Source organism: Doryrhamphus excisus, chromosome 18 (genome assembly GCF_030265055.1).
Source record: "Doryrhamphus excisus isolate RoL2022-K1 chromosome 18, RoL_Dexc_1.0, whole genome shotgun sequence".
NCBI classification, from domain to species: domain Eukaryota; kingdom Metazoa; phylum Chordata; class Actinopteri; order Syngnathiformes; family Syngnathidae; genus Doryrhamphus; species Doryrhamphus excisus.
In genome coordinates this window covers 15954145-15976495 of record NC_080483.1, presented here as the reverse complement: position 1 = coordinate 15976495, position 22351 = coordinate 15954145, and the positions used below count along the sequence as shown (strand labels likewise).

Genomic DNA, 22351 nt, shown 5'->3' with positions numbered 1-22351 from the left:
CCACATTCCAAAAACATGCTAGGTTAATTAGCGACTCCAAATTGTCCATAGGTATGAATGTGAGTGTGAATGGTTGTTTGTCTATATGTGCCCTGTGATTGGCTGGCACACCAGTCCAGGGTGTACCCCGCCTCTCGCCCGAAGACAGCTGGGATAGGCTCCAGCACCCCTCAGGACCCTTGTGAGGATAAGCGGTAGGAAATGAATGAAGGAATGAATATTATAGAAGTAAAACCGGGGTGTCCAAAGTGCGGCCCAGGGGTTCCTTTCATCACATTTTCACAGAAATGGTGAACTTCCATGTACTTCCAACGACTTCCATATTCATTCATTTTCCATCGCTCATCCTTACAAGTGTCAGGGGGAGGGGTGCTGGCGGGGTACACCCTGGACTGGTGGCCAGCCAATCACAGGGCACATATAGACAAACAACCATTCACACTCACATTCATACCTATGGACAATTTGGAGTCGCTAATTAACCTAGCATGTTTTTTTTGGAATGTGGGAGGAAACCGGAGTACCCGGAGAAAACCCACGCATGCACGGGGAGAACATGCAAACCCGACGGTGGAATCGAACTTGGGTCTCCTAGCATAGCTTATGATTACTACTTTGGTACCCATTATGTCATTGTACAGTCATATCATCTCGTACTTCGGTACGAGGTACATTATTTAAAAAAAAACAAAAAAAATACTTAAACTATATTAGGAAAGCAGGAAGTGAACAAATGCATTCTGGGAATTGTGTTACATGAAATACTAAGTTAGCTCATACAGGAAATGTTTGTATGCCATCTGCGTTTTAGCCTTAGAAGACAGTACTGTAGTAGAAAAAAATAAAGTGTATTATGATTACTACTTTGGTACCCAGTATGTCATTGTATGGTCATATCACCTCGTACTTCGGTACGAGGTACATTATTAAAAAAAATAAAAAAAAAATACTTAAACTATATTATGAAAGCAGGAAGTGAACAAATGCATTCTGGGAATTGTGTTACATGAAATACTAAGTTAGCTCATACAGGAAATATTTGGTACTTTGGTACCCATTATGTCATTGTATGGTCATATCACCTCGTACTTCGGTACGAGGTACATTATTTAAAAAAAAACAAAAAAAAAACCTTAAACTGTATTATGGAAAGCAGGAAGTGAACAAATGTAACAGTTACTGATTGTAAAAGTACCAGATGGAGGGGTAGGATTTAATAAGGGCGGCACGGCGGTCTAGTGGTTAGCACGCAGACCTCACAGCTAGGAGACGAGGGTTCAATTCCCACCCTCGGCCATCTCTGTGTGGAGTTTGCATGTTCTCCCCGTGCATGCGTGGGTTTTCTCCGGGTACTCCGGTTTCCTCCCACATTCCAAAAACATGCTAGGTTAATTAGCCACTCCAAATTGTCCATAGGTATGAATGTGAGTGTGAATGGTTGTTTGTCTATATGTGCCCTGTGATTGGCTGGCTGGCCACCAGTCCAGGGTGTACCCCGCCTCTCGCCCGAAGACAGCTGGGATAGGCTCCAGCATCCCCCGCGACCCTAGTGAGGAAAAAGCGGTAGAAAATGAATGAATGAATGCTTCTTCCTACTCCTTTTGGACATGTGGAACTATGAACTGATTATGGGATGCATTCAATTGTAATCTGATGCATGTTCAAATGAAATAAAACCATTACCATTACTTTGACCACCATACTGAGTGTTGTAGTACTATTTCGCAGTATATTTGATGAATGTGATGACAGTTGCAGTTGTCGTTACACACTTAATGTTGTGTTTTTAGTGAGACAACATGCTGTTTGGAGGCCGGCCCACTGTGGCGGCCTCAGACACGGCGGTGGGAATAAGAAGGGACGGGAGGCCGGAACGAAAGTGGGAGCGAGAGAGAGCAGAGAAGAGATCTCTGTTACAGTACATTTATTTAGTGACTCACAGGGTCTGGCTGGACCTCAGTGCTCTCCGTGATGCTTGGACCGTGTGCACCACGCCGCCACACACAAACACACATCACACATCCCGATTCAGCGTTGCACGTTCAAACCCGGTATGTGTATAAAAAAAAACGATGTAAAAGCGTACAAGCAGTACTAGTAGGAACGCCGCCATATCCGCACACCTCATGTTTACTCAGTCCAGATGAGCATTTCGAAATAAAGCCAGAGTTGAACCCTGCCAAACACGACCGTGGCACGCCAAGAACAACCTTTTTATGTGTTGCTTTGCACCCTGGCTCAACTTATGCAAGCATATATCCTCATAATGTACCTTATATCTGCTGTACTATGGTGTAGCAGACCTCTCCTAAAAGCAAAAAAAAAAAAAAAAAAAAAAAAATTCAGCAGGATTTCAGTGTCAAGAGTGAATTTCCTCCCAGGTGACTGAGAGAAGTTCCCTAAAAGCAAAAGATTAAATAAAGTTTCAACTCCCCCCCCACCCAAAAAAAAAAAAAACATGCAGGCCTCCCTGTGGCATCGCTTCCAGAGTGCAGCGCCGAGGTTCAAAGATAAGCTGGAGGGCATATGCCAACGCCGCCGCTGCTGAAGAAGCGCAAAAAAAAAAAAAATGGAAAAGTATCTCACAAGGTGACTAAAACTAGTTTGAAGCATCTCCATCAGCTCTCCATCTGCTGGTGGCTTCACTTGATGACAAACTGTGCAGCTAAACCCATCCTGAATACAACTCACTCTGGTGAACTCTTTGGCGCACCCTGTTGGCGGAACTGTGTAGTGCATATTTGTTGCTGTGTGAGTGTTTGTGACGTGCTTGCTTGTGTTGTCTGGTTTGTTTACTCCTCCTGGTGGCTGTTTTTTGTATCACAACACCCCCAGCGTTTCATGTCATAGCAACACATATATATATATTTTGTTTTGGGATGTGATTATGTTATAATATTGACACATTCATAAATGTATTAGTACATATTTCAGTCTGTATGAGGAGAAACTGGACACAAATCAACATGGTGTTGTCACGATCGCGCTAGGCGGTGTTGCGATGCGACCCCCGGATGCAGAGAGCAGGACCAAAAGTGCAAATAAAAGGTTGTTTAATGCAAAAATGGCAGCAGCAGGAAAACACAACAGCCACTTGAACGCAGGGACAATTCGCAATGAAGCCACAACAGAAAGAGTACGCACCTGAACTAAGTAGGGATAATGGAATTAGAAGCAGGTGTGTGAAAAGAGCAGCGGTAAGGAAAACGGAAGAGAACAACAAAGGAAGTGGTTACCAAAATAAGGGCATGGAAACCGGAACAGGTGTAGTAGTACTAGTTACCATTAAATACAATAACATTACAATCTGGTAAAAATACTCTTCATTCATTCATTCATTTTCTATCGCTTATCATATCCTGGTGCTGGAGCCTATCCCAGCTGTCTTTGGGCGAGAGGCGGCCAGCCAATCACAGGGCACATGCAGACAAACAACCATTCACACTCACATTCATACCTATGGATTATTATAGATAATTAACCTAGCATGTTTTTGGAATGTGAGAGGAAACCGGAGAACATGCAAACTCCACACAGAGATGGCCGACGGTGGAATTGAACTTGGGTCTCCCAACTGTGGGGCCTGCACGCTAACCACTCATCCACCGTGCAGCCGTGTTAGGTCTACTACTATTATTATTATTATTATCACTACAAAAGTTTATAATGGCTGCACGGCTGCATCGAGTGGTTAGCGTGCAGGCCTCACAGCGAGGAGACCCGAGTTCGATTCCACACTCTGGGCATCTCTGTGTGGAGTTTGCATGTTCTCCCCGTGCATGTGAAAACTACATCTTTGTAGTTTTGAGTTTATTAAGATTTTTTGACTTTACAAATTCACTAGCAGGGCTGCACCGTGATTAAGTGGTTAGTGTGCAGGCCACACAGCTAGGAGACCCGAGTTCGATTCCACCCTCTGGGCATCTCTGTGTGGAGTTTGTATGCGGGTTTTCTCCTGGTTTTCCGGTTTCCTCCCAAGTTCCAAAAACATGCTAGGTTAATTAGCGACTCCAAATTGTCCATAGGTATGAATGTGAGTGTGAATGGTTGTTTGTCTATATGTGCCCTGTGATTGGCTGGCCACCAGTCCAGGGTGTAGAAGACAGCTGGGATAGGCTCCAGCACCCCTTGCGACCCTCGTGAGGATAAGCGGTAGGAAATTAATGAATGAATGAATATTATAGAAGTAAAACCGGGGTGTCCAAAGTGCGGCCCAGGGGTTCCTTTCATCACATTTTCACAGAAATGGTGCAACAACTTCCATGTACTTCCAACAACTTCCATATTCATTCATTTTCTATCGCTCATCCTCACGAGTGTCAGTGGGAGGGGTGCTGGCGGGGTACACCCTGGACTGGTGGCCAGCCAATCACAGGGCACATATAGACAAACAACCATTCACACTCACATTCATACCTATGGACAATTTGGAGTCGCTAATTAACCTAATCCAAATTGTCCATAGGTATGAATGTGAGTGTGAATGGTTGTTTGTCTATATGTGCCCTGTGATTGGCTGGCCACCAATCCAGGGTGTAGAAAACCCTTAAACTGTATTATGGAAAGCAGGAAGTGAACAAATGTATGAATACATTAGAATGAACTATTATAGATAGTGATAATAATAATACATCAAAAAACAATAAGGACACGGCGTGTGACAGTGTAATAAGTATTTTATTGCATTTTATAATGCCATTGTCAATAATTAGTACAGATTACATGCAACTAGACCTACTGTACAGTTTTTTATTGTCTGCATGGACAGACACAAGAAGATTCAGGTTACAAATACACAGATATATGTATGTGTGTGTGTGTGTGTGTGTGTGTGTGTATGTGTGTGTGTGTGTTTTATACAGCATGAAAGAAAGGGCAGTGACTGGCATTAACATGGCTACCCGGGGTGGGGGCTCCACTCTGTGTCTTAAAAGCCACCACCCAATCCCCGCCTCTTAAAAACTCTGGTGACACTTCCAAATAACAAGAAATAACAAAAAAAAAAAAAAAAAAGAAAAAATAAAATAAAAAGCAATAAAGCATAAAGTGAAACTAAGTAACAACACAAAAAGCCACTGCTGAAAAATGTACACACATTCCTAAGGTTTAACCAGAGGAGAGCTAAAGTGGTCATTCTGACTCGTTAATAGTCCCTCCCCCCTCTTGAAGTGATGCCTCAGAACCGTCCAATCACACGTCAGGATTGATTGAGGCTCCTTTTTTTTTTTTTTTTTTTTTTTTAGCCGTCCTCCAACGCCATCCATCACACAAAAACGTACACGAGATAACTAGCTAGCTACCAGCGAATGAGATCTGATGGAGACTCAATGGAGACTTTTGGAAGTAGCTCGCTCTGTGTTTGGTTAAGGTATCGGTTTGGTTACAGTTCAAGAAGTTTGGACTTTGGTCGTCAAGACGATGATGAGCTGAGATCTCAGAAATGCCGGTCCACGTTTTGGTACTGAGACTACGCACAAAAAGAGGAGGAGCATCAATAAAATGCAAGAGGGTCAGCGTTTGATCTGCCCCCCCCCCCCACACACATCCCTCCCAAAACCGCCTGCAGATAATTGACAGCTCTGCAGGCCAGAGGTCAACTCAGGAATGACAGAGGTCAAGGGGTCACAGGGAACTGGGACACAATATTGGCACCTGAAAGGACCGGCAAAAACTTCACTCCATTTTTTTTTTTTTTTTTTTTAAAGCAAGAAAGAGGCTAAATATTCTGACACTTTTCCTTTTCAGAGGTTTTGGTCCTGTCTTTGAGAAAAAAAAAGTACTTCTGAGGTATCAATACATAATGAAGTAACTTTTTAGTTCATCCATTTGTGTTTTTTTTTTTTTTCCTTAAAAACGCATCAATGCAGTACAGAGACAAAAAAAGTATCAAAATAGACCTATAGCTAAGATAAATATACAAACAGGTCTTACCTAAAACCACTGATCTAACTTTTTCAATCTTTTTTTTTTTCCTTTAGCGATAATACATTAAAAAAACCCAAACAATTATCTGCGTCCCAGACGTTTTTTTTTTTTTTATGAAGAACCGAAAACATGGAAACTATTAAAACCAATATACCTGCTGTACTTAATATGATAAATACATATACTTCAGCGTTTAGCAGTACAGTATACCAATCGGAACAGTTGAACAGGAAAGGAAATGAAAAGGAAAAAATGAAAAGGAAAGAACCCCCCCCCCCCGGAGAGATAAGTCAATTATGAATATACAATAATACATCAGGTTATGATGTTAAGAAATGTTACACGGTGACCTGCGAACAATCTTTATAAAACAGTTTTGTTTACAGGTGTACCTTAAAGCACGAGATCGTCGACATAAACCGCTCCATTGGTGTGTGTGTGTGTGGGTTTCACTGTTTTTTTTTTGGGGGGGGGGTCTTTGGGATATTTTTGGTCAGAGCCTCTATTTGCACGAATGAGTGACACTTTGACATTTAGAGAGAAAAAGAGAGCGCTTCAGGTTCAAGCTACGGCGAGGTAGTCTTTACAGTTAGTGATGTGATTTTTTTGGGGGGGCCAAAATTTTGGCGTTTGTTGTTATCGAGGAAGGATGCAAGGGGGAAAAATATTCCAAAAGGAGGTAGTGTTCTTTTTGGTCTGTGTTTTTGCTCTTTTTCTTTTTTAAGAAATCTGTTCATCAATTAAATAAGAAAATGGTATGAAGTGCAAAAGTTAGGAAAATGTGAATTTTTTTCTTTTTACTTCAATATCGTCTTGAGTGTTATTTGTATTTGTTCCCTCTTCATGGAAAAGATTCCTTGCTACACATATTTGGAATAAGTTAGTCCAAGTTAGGGGTTGTGTTTGGAACATACTTTAGCCTGAGCATGGCAGAGACAGGCTTTCACCTCTAAGTGCTTTTTCTTTGTCTTTTTCAGAGGAACTGTGCATATTGGTAATACTTGTTTGTACTAAGGAGTATTTGGGGCCCACTGCAAAGAAAAAAAATAGAAATTGAAATATTTAGCTTTTGCAAATTTGACAAAATGTAATTTTTGAGGACATTAAATAAAATTAAACTAATGAAAATAAAATAAAATAAAAATTTCATGAAAAATATGCAATTTTTAAAGAATAATATGGTCATACTACAAGACTATAATACTATAAAAAACGGATGATTTTGCAAATTTGACAAAATGTAATTTCGAGGACATTAAATAAAATTAAAATAATGAAAATAAAATAAAATAAAAAAATTCATGAAAAAGATGCAATTTTTAATGAATAATATAATCATACTACAAGACTATAATACTATAAAAAACGGATGATTTTGCAAATTTGACAAAATGTAATTTCGAGGACATTAAATAAAATTAAAATAATGAAAAAAACATTTTTTCATGAAAAAGATGCAATTTTTAAAGAATAATATGGTCATACTACAAGACTATAATACTATAAAAAACTGATGAGACTAAATTATTTTTGGTGTTGGATATTTTGTTTTTTTCCATGAAAAAATATGTAATAACAGAATAATCTAATGTATTTTTTGTGAAGATAGTTGCAGTTCAAATTAATAAAGTAATATTATGTTATATTTTTGTGAGAAAAATATTTGTCATGAAAAAAGTTGTAATCTTATCAAATGTCATGTTTTTAAAAAATGTGTAATTTAATAGGATAAAGCCTCAATATTACAGAAAAAAAAGATAACAAGGTTTTTTTTTTCTTTTCAGTGTGATACTCCTTTGTATATTTGGCCTCATATCTGATGGGAAAAGCTTCCATGTCCAATTTTTTAGTTTGCGTCTACACTTTGGTTTGCGGGAATGGTGAGCACTGTAAGTCCTGTTCAACTTCCAAGCAATATTAAAAAAAAAAAAAAAAAAAATCACAATAAAAAAAAAGAGCTCAAACTCCTGGTTTGTTGTCTTTTGGCCAGTTCTTATAAAACGGAAGAAAAAGGGAGAGGGGGCTCAAATAATAATAAAAAAGAAAAGGGTTAAAATAAAGTACAGGGTTTTTGGTTTTCTAAATATTTCTTTGGTTACCTGTAACAAAAAGAACGCGGGAGTGAGAATCAGATATTCGAAAAAAAAAAAAGAAAAAACGTTCAATTTGGCACGGCAATATGAAGATGCTTTTTTTTTTATGCTCATGGAATAAAATAAAAACCCCAAATCTCCAAATGTCACGTGCTATATTCCTCGAACACATACGCGCACAGCGAATGCTGGCTAGCATCGACGCAGCAACTCAACACAACCACGGAGCCACGTTTTGGTGTCCCACCAAAACAATTCCCCCCTTTTGTTTCTTGTGAATTTGGAACTTTTTTAGTGGGATGAGGTATTCTATGACTGCATTAATATATATTTATACATTTGTTTTAAAGCGTTACTGATATCTCTCAAACTAAAATAAAGAACCAAAATAAGCGAATGAGACAGAATTAATCAAAACTAAATAAAACAAAAGAAAAAAAAACTGCGATTAAATAATCTGTTTGATTAATGGTAACCTTTTAAGTGCTATTTCCAAATTTCTAGCCTGCTACACTGAAAGGGAGCGGGGACAATACTGCGCGTTCTTTTTTTTTTTTCATACTCTTTAGGAATGGTGTGAAAAAAAAAAACAATAGAAAAATAAATCAGCATCCTCAGCAAAGATACCGTACATCGAAACAGAAAAATAATGATCGTGAAAAATAAAGAATGATAATAACATCACCAAAATAGGAAATGACAAAGAAAGCTACCACACATTTTTTTCTTGTTATATTCCATATCATCGACAGGTTCCTTTTTTTTTTTTTTTTTTTTTGTCACAATATTTCTGTAGACACTTCCTGGCTATTTTCTTCTACTGGTGTCCCAAGTTCATCCCTGCAGCCCAAATCCGATGCTCCTCTTCTTGCAGTCTTTTTTTGGGTGCTTGGGACATTGTCTTCTTCGTTTTTTTTTTGTTGTTTTTGATAAAAGCTGAAAAGATGTCCGTGTAAGGGGCCACGCTCGCCCCCCCCCCCCATCCCCCACCACCCCCATCCCCGGTCCCTCCTTCAGACAGGGATGGAGAGACATGGATGTGCGAGAGCACAGTTCGAGGTATTCTTTGAAAGCATCCGTCTTCTCGTCCCATTCTGACACCCTCAAGTTCTGTTTGGATCCGGTTGAAGTAAATGAAATGATTGACTCCAAAAAAAGGGGCGGGGTGAATAGAGGCCCCTCCCCTTGCAGATGCTCCAAATCTATTTACACATGATCCTGGATGTGGGCCTCGAGTGAGGAGGAAAAAGAGAGTCCGAACCTCTTTGGGTCTCCAAGGAGGAGGTTTTGACACGTGAAGGAGTGCGCCAGTGTGTGTGTGTGTGTGTGTGTGTGTTTTGAAGAGACATGTGAAGTTAAAGCAGTGCTCCACAGAGTAGTTTTTGCGTCTAAAAGTAATGGAGGTCTTCAAACCCTGTTTGGAGTTTCTCAATATCATCCTTGGTTGCTTGCTCATAACAACAAATATATATATATAAAAAAAAAAATGGAAATAAAACATTCTTGTTATTTTTCTTTTTGCTATGGTTTCTTCTTCAGGACTGATCTCGCTAAGCCCCGCCTCCTGGATTCATCTTACTCCAGATCTTCGGTGGGGAGGTCCTCCTCCAAGTCGCGGTCGTCGCACGACAACGGCAGGTTGTGTGTGACCCCGGCCAGGAGGGAGATAGGCCGACCGTCCTCCTCGATCTCAGTGGGCTCCTCCTTCACGTGCACTGGGTGGCTGCAGGAGGTACACACACGTATACATTGAAAAATAATAATAATAATAATCATAATACATTTTATTTGTATAGTGCTTTTCAAAATACTCAAAGACGCTTTACAGAAAAAAATTAGTTGAATAAAAGTGAGTAAAAAGAGTAAAATATACATTAAATAAAAGTAAAATAAAATAAAATTATTATATTATATTATATTATATTATATTATATTATATTATATTATATTATATTATATTATATTATATTATATTATATTACATTACATTACATTACATTACATTACATTACATTACATATTTCACATAAAGGGACGTAATTCCCGAATGGGAAAGATCTTAAACATAAAGACGTTATTACAAATCCACCTAAATGATGACTTTTCATGTCAATCACATCTTGACAGTTTTATTTAAAATACATTATTCACGTGTCAAAAAGCAAAATTAATGAAATATTCCTAAAATACAATTATATTTCAATTACTTCCTAAAGTAATACAAGGAAACCCTTAGTTACTGCGGATGTGCTGAACAACAATAATAATTATTATTAATAATTTCTGCAATCTGTATTATTATATTGTTAATCATCTACTGCGTATCCTCACGAGGGTCGCTGGCATGCTGGAGCCTATCCCAGCTGTCTTCTACACCCTAGACTGGTGGCCAGCCAATCACAGGGCACATATAGACAAACAATTATAATATTATGATAATAATACAATTTGGCTGCATGGTGGACAAGTGGTTAGCGCGAGGCCACACAGTGAGGAGACCGGAGTTCAATCCCACCCTTGGCCATCTCTGTGTGGATTTCGTAGGTCTGCGTGGGTTTTCTCCGGGTACTCCGGTTTCCTCCCACATTCAAAAAAAAAACATGCTAGGTTAATTAGCGACTCCAAATTGTCCATAGGTATGAATGTGAGTGTGAATGGTTGTTTGTCTATATGTGCCCTGTGGTTGGCTGGCCACCAGTCCACGGTGTAGAAGACAGCTGGGATAGGCTCCAGCACCCCCCTGCGACCCTCGTGAGGATAAGCGGTAGAAAATGAATGAATGAATAAGAGTTAATATTTTTACCATTTTATAAGAAAGTATAATTAAATTCACAATTAAAATATGTAATTATGATAAAATGATTATTGGAATATAATAATAATAATATAAAGGCAATGCTTAATGATTTGTTATGGAAGTAGTTCTTGGAGCGATGTTAATCAATCACATGAATCAACTAAATAAAAAAATGAATGTGATACCCCTTTAAATAACACAATGATCATAAAAAAACATGATAAAATATTGTTATGCGATTTAAAAAAACATAGATTTTTACAAAAATTTAATAATTTGTAGAAAAAAATAATTCATAGCTTTATAGGCCTTGGTTATCAAGTGGTGGTGTTATTATATTTGATGTATTTAATATTTATATTTAATATATGTATTTAATTATTATTATTTATCATTTAATATATGTATTTAATTATTATTATTTATCATTTAATATATGTATTTAATTATTATTATTATTATTATTATTATTATTATTATTATTATTATTATTATTATTATACTGTCAGAATCTGCAGTAGTTCTGAGAGTGACATTGTTTCTAATACAAGACGTCCTGCTAGCTAAAGGTTAAGAGTATAAAACACACGAATGAGTCCATATTTGAATGAAAATTATTATTAAAATTATTATTATTAAAACATGTTGATGTTCAGGAACATCTTACTATACATCGTATTATAAAAAAAAAACACCAAAAACTGCGTACCTGTACTGCTGGGGGCTGAGCGTGGGGCTGCAGCTTCCGTTGCTGTTGACCTGCTCCACGGTGGAGCTGACATCATCGTGGCCCACGTGCAGCATGTTGAGGCTGGCTGCAGACGGCGGGGTCACCAGGGGGGGGCTGTTGAGCAGGGACAGACTGCTCTCTGCCAGGGCGGCCTACAAACAAATTTACATCGTTATTACTTCTTCAACATACGTGAAGATGTGCTTCTTATCGATAAATCATATTTAAACGGGGGTCTTCTTGCGTGGCGCCGGGTACTCGACAATCCACTAGGGGGCACTTATACACAGTACATTCCTCGTCAGGCCTTGAGCCTGATGCACATGGAGGAGACGTGGAAACGTCTTGAGTCTCAACGGGGAGACCGAGTGGCAACCTCAACATAAACACACAAACACACCGGCATCGAACTGTTTCTTTAAGAGACAGGTTGGACACTTACACACGCTCAAAAGAAGAATTCTCATTGGCTCAAAGGTGTTTTTTTTTTTTTTTTTTTTGCTGCCAGGGGGCATAATTTTATGCGGTAACCTTAATTGACAACTACTTGACGCTTTGTGGTAAAATTTGCACGAGGCAGTGTTGAATCCGCGTAGGTGTGTGTGTGTGTGTGCGTGTGTGTGTGTGTGTGTGGAGGTGGGGATGGCGCATGCACAAGAGAAGGAGGTGGGAGGTGAGGTTCATGTGGGAGAAAAGGGAGGTGCTGTGAACGTCGTTAGGGAATCTGCTAATTATAAAAGGGAATTGATATTAGTGTCCTTGATTGTGATTGGCTGCTGTGTGTGTGTGTGTGTGTGTGTGTGTGTGTGTGTGTGCGTTACATAGAAAGATGGGAGTCGGGTATTCCTTACCTGGTAGCTAGCGTTTAGGGATCCAAAACCCAGGCCTGAAATCATGTTTTTCACCAGTGTCGGACTCCTACACATTCACACACACACACACATAAACACACACATAAACACACACACACACAAACGAAAAGAACAATGATATATTAAACATGTTAAAATGTCATCAAATCTGACAAATATGTTGTTATAAGTAGAAACATGCACAGACGGTAAACAGATGCTTAAACACACACATCACACACTGTCTGATAGCTGACGTGTAGGTGTGTGTGTGTGTGTGTGTGTGCGTGCGTGCAATTAACCCCACTTTCTGTGGCAATTGGAGAGAACATCTGTTTGCATTCACTAACAAGCTTTGTTCCTCCCGTACATCTCACACAGCTGCTTACTAATGGTGTTGACTAACAGGGAAAACACACACACACACACACACACACATATATATATATATAGTACATGAAAGTCCATTCAAGCAATCATAGTGCCAGCAGCCATAAGTTCACACTCACATCAACGTCAAGCAACGTGTGTGTGTATGTGTGTGTGTGAGCTCTTACCCGGTCATCTTTGGTGGTCTCCTCTTTTGGTATTCAACTTCGTCCACGGTCCACACGGCCCCCTTCACGTTCTCAACACGAACAAAACACTTGTGCAGACTCAGGTTGTGGCGCACAGCATTCTGGGAGGAAAAGAAACGGAGACATATTTTGGATTTCATGTTTTAAATGGTTGGATTGCTTTGAGATTGACATTCTATGCATATATATATATATACATATACATATGTAATACACTATTAGTATACCAAAATTGAAACACAAGGTTAAAATGTTTAAATATCAAAAAGTTTTGCCACTGTTTTAAAGCAAGGGCATCATGGATTCCTAAAATATTTATATTTATATTTATATTTATATTTATATTTATATTTATATTTATATTTATATTTATATTTATATTTATATTTATATTTATATTTATATTTATATTTATATAAAAGAAAGTTGTAGTTTTACCATTAAAAACCCATTTAAAAATATTCATTTATATTTATATTTATATTTATATTTATATTTATATTTATATTTATATTTATATTTATATTTATATTTATATTTATATTTATATTTATATTTATATTTATATTTATATTTATATTTATATTTATATTTATATTTATTTAAATGGAAACCAATAATTGCGCTGCTTTTACTATTACTACTAAGAACAACTAAGAAAGTTGTAGTTTTACCATTAAAAACCCATTTAAAAATATCCATTTATATTTATATTTATATTTATATTTATATTTATATTTTTCACCAATCCAATTCCAATATACTCCTTTTTGCATGAAGTCAATAATTGTGCTGGTTTTACTATTACAAAAATAATTAAAAGATAAATGTGTGATGTTAACAGAATAATAATTTATATTTATATTTATATTTATATTTATATTTATATTTATATTTATATTTATATTTATATTTATATTTATATTTATTTATTTAAATGGAAATCAATAATTGCGCTGCTGTTACTATTACAAAAATAATTAAAAGATAAATGATGTTAACAGAATAAAATTGTAGTTTCACCATTAAAAACCCATTTTAAAATGCCCATTTATTTTTATTATTGTTATTTTGGGATATTGACTTTCTTACCAATATCTGATATTTCGATATTTCCAAACCGATATAGGCGGCAGGTTTTCCCTCAAAATAACGTTGTGTGATGTTCACATTAAGCTTCTTTAACTGTGCACTGTGTTTGCGCAAAAGTTATAGAAAAAGTGATATAATCAACAAAAATCATAAAAATATACTATTAATAAGCAAGACAGGTTAGACTTAATAAAGTCACAATAATATTCTAATTAAATAATGAAGTTTGGAAAGCTGCACATTTGTATGTTGCACAAACATCTGTATAAGAACAAAGCAAAGTGCGACGTATGAAACGCTGAACATGACCAGTGTAATTATAACATGGGAATATCATTATCGGACCAAAACCGATACGATGTGAATCGATGTATCGCCATCCCCGCTCACATCGTTTTTTTGCGTCCATTGAAGCGTCCATTGCATCTCGCTTTTTACGCAGCCATTTTGCAGGTGCCAGGCGGCGGCTGCACGCAGCTTTATTTTATCTCACAGTTTTGTAATCAGTCATCATCAAGCGCACACACACACGCACACACACTCAGGCAGACACACCGCTATCTTGCCCCCCCCCCCCCCACCCCCCCCACCCCCCCCACCCCAAGGGACAGGCCTCCCTTTTCAACTGCCATTTGTAGTGTGTTCATGCCCAATTTCATTACCAATTTTAATTCGTCTATAATTAAATCCTGCATATTCTCTCTGACATGCTGTTCTAAGCCGAGAGGGAGGGACAGGCCAGGCATGCATCACTCCTCGCCGTAATTACAAGCACACACACACGCACGCACAAACACACATAATTACACAAGCCATAATCAGCGGAGGAACACTCTCTCCTCCGCATCCCTTCAACCCCTGAGCCGCGATGCTAAGTTTTGTAAATGAGTCTGACCCCAATCTTCGCCTGCCACCCTGACGGTACACACTCACGCATACGCACGCACACAAGCATCGACGCACGGCACGACAGAGCGCCGCCATAAAGGCGCGATTTGCATTTGTCTCCGTGATGAAAGCCTGATTCTCCCAGTTAAAACATTAGGAGTCATTTACAGGGGGTCACAACATGCGTGTCACTCATATGCACTCCATCCGGTCCGCAGGGCCCAAATTTGAAAAATAAGATTCCATTGTGTGCAGTGAAAATAAACCATAAAGTGGGTGCAACATCTGTCATAGAAATAAATGAAAATGTCTTATTTTCTGTTTTTTTTATTTATTTATTTTTCAATTTATTTATTTTTATAATTTATGAGAACAGACTCCTGATTTATTGTATTTATTGTATTCTATAAACATTGTTATTCTACTTTTTATTCAATAAATTAAAATATCTTATTTTTATTATTTTTTTAAATGTATTTATTTTTTACTGTATTTTTTTTATAATTTATGAGAACAAACTACTGATTGATTGTATTTATTCTATTCTGTAAACATTATTATTCTACTTTTTATTTAATAAATTAAAATATCTTATTTTTTATTATTTTTTTTAATGTATTTATGTTTTTTATAATTTATGAGAACAGACTACTGATTTATTGTGTTTATTCTATTCTGTAAACATTGTTATTCTACTTTTTATTCAATAAATTAAAATGTCTTATTTTTTATTATTATTTTTTAATGTGTTTAGTTTTTCAATTATTTTTTTATAATTTATGAGAACAAACTACAGATTTATTGTATTTATTCTATTCTGTAAACATTATTATTCTACTTTTTATTCAATAAAACCTTTTCTTTCAGGACTCCACATCATCTTGCAACCTTCACCACTTTTCTTCCCCAAGTCCCACGTTTCTCTGATCTATGACTTCCACTCACTTGACACCGATATTCTCCTCATGAAATTTAACGGCGTATTAAGGGACACACATCTCCACGGCCCCGTTTGACTCGTTCAGCTTCTGTATAAATACATGAGGCCACGCAGAGCCATATAGAAATGCTTATATATTTATAAAGGCCATATTATGAAGGCTATATTTAACCCTCTCCATCCTCTGCTCCTTCTCGCCTTAGTTTTGGGACTATTAGGAAAAGGAAGGTCAAGGTCTCTGCACACCCCCTTTCCCTCCACATCTCCTTTCTTTGCTCATTCTCTCACTCTACCGCTCTTTTTACTGAAATTAGCCGTAGCTTTCTGCAGAAATGGGTCAGCACGTACAATGGTGGGATGGGTGTGAATAGTGTGTGTGAGAAAAAAAGAGTGTGATGGTAGGGAAGGGTGTTCTAGTTACTGTACGTGAGGATGTGACGGCGTGAGGCGAGACGACGGCAGAGGCCTGAGAAGAGAAGTTTGAGTGCAAAGTGTCTCATCAAGGACACAAAGAGCCAATAACTGTCAAATCAGTCATGTCTTTAAGGAGCTCGGCTCAGTCGGACTGAAAGTACGGGTTGTATAATTTAGCACCGTGACCCTAATCGATATCCTCTTTAAGTTGAGGCTTGAATGTTGGATTTGGGCCATTTCTCATGCTGCAATAACAGTACAGATGCTACACTTAATGCTTTGGCTCTTGATTCACTCACTGCAGTAAGGAACTTCACTGTTTGGGAGTGGAAACCACAAGCATTTTGAATGAATTACAAGAATGATATTAGAAGAGTACACTAAAATCATTGTATAAAAGTATAATAAAGTATTATAGCATAACAGTACAGATGTAATTTTGAAAAAAAAGTTAAAATATTCCAAGACCAACATTGGCATTTTACAAAAAGATTTGTTAGAAAGTTGTAATAGCAGAATAATATTATGAAACCAAACTTAAATAAAATATAAAAATAAGTGTGCAATTTTATTTAGGATTATTTAGGATTTATTTGGGATTTATTTAGGATTTATTTGGGATTTATTTAGGATTTATTTAGGATTTTATTTATTTATTTTTATTTTATTTATTTGGGATTTATTTAGGATTTATTTAGGATTTATTTAGGATTTATTTAGGATTTTATTTTTTTATTTTTTTTATTAGTTTTTCTTTTCATTGTGACTTTAATACTTTATTCCTGAATGTGTTTTCATGTATTATCAATAAATTAACACAATTTCAAATTAATTTCACTTATATTAAACACTGGACAGAAGATCCCCCAGTTAACAGTCAGATATGCATAGCTGCACGCAGTACGTGCATACGATGTGGCGTTACCTTCCATGTGGCCGTGTTTCTCCTGAAGTAGGCGAACTTTCGCGTAAACCAGTTGTAGATCTCGTTCAGAGTCAACTGTCTGTCTGGGGACTCCAGAATGGCCTGAGGGTGCAGAGGGACAGGTCAACATGAAAGAGGGGAAGCGAGACAGAGACCAGAAGGAAGACGCGTGCGGACTTACGTGGCGTATAAGCGAGGCGTAGGTGAAGGGGGGCCTGACATCAGCGTTCTTGTAGAACTCACAGTTCTGAGCCAGCTCTGAAATGGAATTGATAATATCAATATACCCATCCATTTTCCATTCCGCTTATAGCATCACGGGGGGATGCTGGAGCCATATTGACATACCATAATATTTATATGATTTTCATTCATATTTAACTTTCTTTTTTTGTTGAATGGCTGCAGGAAATAACACATCATTTATCTCTACTGTACAGAATGGAAGCATTATTCATTCATTCATTTTCTACCGCTTATCCTCACGAGGGTCGCGGCGGTGCTGGAGCCTATCCCAGCTGTCTTCGAGTGAGAGGCGGGGTCCACCCTGGACTGGTGGCCAGCCAATCACAGGGCACATATAGACAAACAACCATTCACACTCACATTCATACCTATGGACAATTTGGAGTCGCTAATTAACCTAAAAATCTCCACACAGAGATGGCCAAGGGTGGAATTGAACTCGGGTTTCCTAGCTGCGATGTCTGCACTCTAACCACTCGTCCACCGTGCAGCTTCAAACAAGCATTATTATATTATTATATTATTAAGAGTCAAATTGCTGCAGAGTACCACAAATTCTTACATGTTGGCAGGTCTGCATTCATATTGAAAGTCCTCCCAAAATGATCCGGGGGGATAATTTTATCTAGTCTAATTTTATCTATAAAAGTGTCATACTGTCAGCCATATGTTCTCATGCCCCTTTTTTTCAAGAGCACTTTAAACATCAGACCACAGTAAATTATGAAATTGAATTTTACTGCTTTTTTGTTTTTTTTCTAAATAAGACATCCGACTTGAAATACTTAGAAAGCAACTGGCGGGCCGGATTCAAAAGCTTGGTGGGCCGCATGCGGCCCCCAGGCCGTATTTTGCCCACCCCTGTCCTAAGAGGTCCTGCCTCACTATTTACAAATCACTGGCTAATCGAAACCATCACTATGATGATGCTACATTAAGCTATGAAGTATCCATGAATACTTCAATGGCTCCACAGAACCAAAGACAGAGAGAAAGGTGGGCCTACCTGAGGCGATGGGTGTGCAGTATTTGTCGGAGTTGCGCCGACGAATGGGCCCGACGTTATGAGCGTGAGAATGGGAGTGGGAGTGTGTGTGGAGGCTGGACGAGCTGATGACCGAAGGTCCCTGGCGCAGGGGAGTGATGGGGGTCGCAGCCGAGGTCGGCGGGTGAGGGAGGCCCTCCGGGTAGGCCTCGCTGTCCCGCTTTAACAGAGAGCCGCTGGAAGCCAGGTTCAACTGAGCGACATGGAGAAATAAAAAGTACATTTAATACAAATAAGATGGAATTTTTAGTGATCATAAATGGTTGATCTTCATCTGCTTCATCGTATTTATGTAAAGTTCAGACCAACATCTTTCATAGCTTGGCTACATTTTTACTTAAACTTTAGTTTTTATTAGTTGAATGGGTTTCATTGCTCTGGAAACCACCGTAAGAAGGTCTCATATAGGGTTTTCAAACTGTGGCATCGTGTTCCCTTTGAGAATATAACATGGCCGAGGCCTCCTGTACTACATGTATTTTATGAGGTATAGTCTATGGCGTTTCTAATCACTCCATATTCAGTTTAATCAAGTAATTTTACTTTATATATGACAAGTTATGACAAAGGTGTTTTTCTTTATTTTTATACAGCTGCTCTGCCTCAAGTCTTCTGGTGGCTCAGAGGGAAAAAACCTGCATCACACCTCTGTTGTACTCATTCATTCATTTTCTACCGCTTATCCTCACAAAGGTCGAGGAGGGTGCTGGAGCCTATCCCAGAGGACTGGTGGCCAGCCAATCACAGGGCACATATAGACAAACAACCATTCACACTCACATTCATACCTATGGACAATTTGGAGTCGCTAATTAACCTAGCATGTTTTTGGAATGTGGGAGGAAACCCACGCATGCACGGGGAGAACATGCAAACGCCACACAGAGATGTGGAATTGAACTTGGGCTTCCTAGCTGTGTGGCCTGCACACCAATCACTTTCCACCGTGTAGCTGAATAAAAATGCAGTTTTTAAATGAAACCTATTATTATTCATTCATTCATTTTCTACTGCTTATCCTCACGAGGGTCGCGGGGGTGCTGGAGCCTATCCCACCAGTCAACAATTAACCTAGCATGTTTTTGGAATGGGGAAGAAACCCACACATGCACGGGGAGAACATGCAAACTCCACACAGAGGTGGCCGAGGGTGGAATTGAACTCGGGTTTCCTAGCTGTGAGGTCTGCGCGCTAACCACTCGACCACCGTGCAGCATCTCTGTTCTACTATGCTACTTAAATTGTCCTCTGACAACATCTTGAATATTAATTTTTGAAATAATAAAAAAAAACATACAATATTTTGCCACTTCCTTGTATCTTTTCCTGATAAATTATTACTATTCAACAAATAATAAAACTCAAAACACAAGACAAAAAAAAAAAAATTCCGGGCTTGACCTGTACGATATACCTTTTTACACACACAAGTACTCCCACACTACAAACGCACACATATTTATACACGCAACGGCGCCGCAATTAACCCCGCTTGCAAAACAAAACCGCATGACAGCATGTTTGTAACGAACACAAACACGAGCGCTCTGCGGTGGCAAAGCCTTCATAGAAGAATACAGTCCAATTAGGCCTTGCATGCACACAAAAACAACAACGCACATACACACAACCAGTACTCCCAGTCTCTCTGGGGCAGCAGTTAGGACGACTAGTTTAGGACTAATTAAAAGCTCTCGGTGTGTGCGTGTGTGTGTGTGCGTGTGTGTGTGTGGTTTTAAATGTATGCAAAATGCGTGAATTGCCTTGGCTTTCCCCCTCGCTCCCTCGTGCTACCATTTACACCGACTCGAGGGGGCGGGACTGTTTAACAGGTACTTCATTAACGCCGCAACCCTGCCAAATCACCACGGCAACAGTCGAACCCTGTTAATTGAGGCCAAGCTTTGTTTCTATTCCAGACGCCCCGCCCTTGCCCCTCCTCCTCCTCCAATCCGTGACCCGGAGGCTCGTCTCCAGCGGTGACGGAACACGCCTCTTTCTGATTTCCCATTAGATGTTAATGGCGGCTGATCCCCCCCCCCCCACACACACACACAACACATCATCCACACACACACACACACACACCACTCAGCTGCACCATTTACATCAGCTCAAATTATGACACTCTTCCTCTAATTGACAATTAATTTCAACATCTTCATATTTTAATAAGACTCTTCGTAAATCTGAATAATGAAATATTCATTAGACAGATGACTAATAGCAAGCCCGCCAACATTACATCCAATTTCTAAACCTCATCAAGTCAACCTGCTTTAAAACTGTACCTTTTCTATATATTTCATAAAAAAAAATAAGCTCAAATAAACCTCATTGAGGATAGTAACACTGATTGGTCAATAGAGGGCGCAACCTGCAGGCTCCATGAACAGTATGTTGAATTCAAAGAAGCATCATGGACAGAAACCTCACATTTTATATTACATTTGTATCTAAAATGGGTTCAGGTAGTGAAGAGAAAAAAGGTCCTTCATATTCTGGAAGAGCTTGCGTGAACTTACAGGTTGGTTGAATGGCTTCGGCTCTGACGGGCGCATATGCAGATGGGTCATCATGGCCTGGAGTCGTTCGCTCTCTTTTGCCAGCTGAGAGGAAAAAGCCAATTTAGGTTACGGTCATGAAATGCACTTTTATCTCACTGTACTTTAGGGTGCATCAAAAAACACAATTATTGAATTTTGATATGGCTGGGTACTAAAAGTGTTCCAATATATGTAGAAACAACAATATTTTCCCAATATATGATTATTTAGGGGTGCCACCATACATCTTTTTATGTGGAATAAAGTGGTGAACAGTTCAATGGTCGCCATGGAGATCTGAGATAATATTTATGTTTTTGTTGGTATTTATACTCCTATTACATATTACTAGCAAATTTGCGGTTTTGTCTTTGTAATTTGAATGATTTGTAGTCATATTTATAGGTATTTAGTGTTCATTGCCTCTACTGTAGCTAACATTAGCTAGCTACAGTTTGCTAATGACAGTTAGCTAATAGCTGAGCAAGCATAACATCAACAAGAGTAATATAGAGTAGATAGTATTACTGATGCTTCATATTTAATGAGAGTAGTACTGTAGTCCTACATAATCTGATATACACTTGTCAATTTATTATATTAGGCACTGTTTAGTGCTCATTGCCTCTACTGCAGCTAACATTAGCTAGCTACAGTTTGCTAATGACAGTTAGCTAATAGCCGAGCAAGCATAACATCAACAAGAGTAATATAGAGTAGATAGTATTACTGATGCTTCAAATTTATTGAGAGTAGTACTGTAGTCTTACATAATCTGATATACACTTGTCCATTTATTATTTTAGGCACTGTTTAGTGCTCATTGCCTTTACTGTAGCTAACATTAGCTAGCTACAGTTTGCTAATGACAGTTAGCTAATAGCTGAGCAAGCATAACATCAACAAGAGTAATATAGAGTAGACAGTATTACTGATGCTCCATATATATTGAGAGTGGTACTGTAGTCTTACAAAATCTGATATACACTTTTTTTTATTTTAGGCACCCACCAGCTCTCCTAAGATGCTGCCCTCAACAACTAGTTCCTTTCAGATTAGCAGTCTCAGCTTGGTCTTTGGTCTGGGCCCCCCTTTGACAACTCTATAGAAAATTATGCTGTATAGAAGTTAATTGTACTGTCAACTTTTTGGCAATTGCACATTAGAAATTGCACATTTTCTGAAATTTTACCCCTAAATCTCAATGGATTTCCTCAAAACTTTGCAAAAAACATTTTTATGTTCAAAAATGGAATGCCAGCCAAATTGATATTATGAATT

The 22351-nt window shown here is 38.3% G+C and overlaps 1 protein-coding gene across 3 annotated transcripts in view; it reads right to left on the bottom strand.

Annotated features, from left to right (window-relative positions):
- Positions 1-5912: 5912 nt before the first annotated feature.
- Positions 5913-22351, bottom strand: part of foxp4 (forkhead box P4) — a 122677-nt gene continuing 106238 nt past the window's right edge. For all 3 annotated transcript variants that reach the window (XM_058055815.1, XM_058055817.1, XM_058055816.1), the window contains 8 exons: positions 21050-21133; positions 18486-18717; positions 17415-17491; positions 17234-17335; positions 12954-13075; positions 12397-12463; positions 11525-11697; positions 5913-9741 (listed from right to left, as the gene is read on the bottom strand). In XM_058055815.1, coding sequence (XP_057911798.1) covers positions 9594-9741; positions 11525-11697; positions 12397-12463; positions 12954-13075; positions 17234-17335; positions 17415-17491; positions 18486-18717; positions 21050-21133 — 1005 coding nt within the window. In that variant the 3' untranslated portion in view covers positions 5913-9593. The remainder of the gene's footprint in view (positions 9742-11524; positions 11698-12396; positions 12464-12953; positions 13076-17233; positions 17336-17414; positions 17492-18485; positions 18718-21049; positions 21134-22351) is intronic.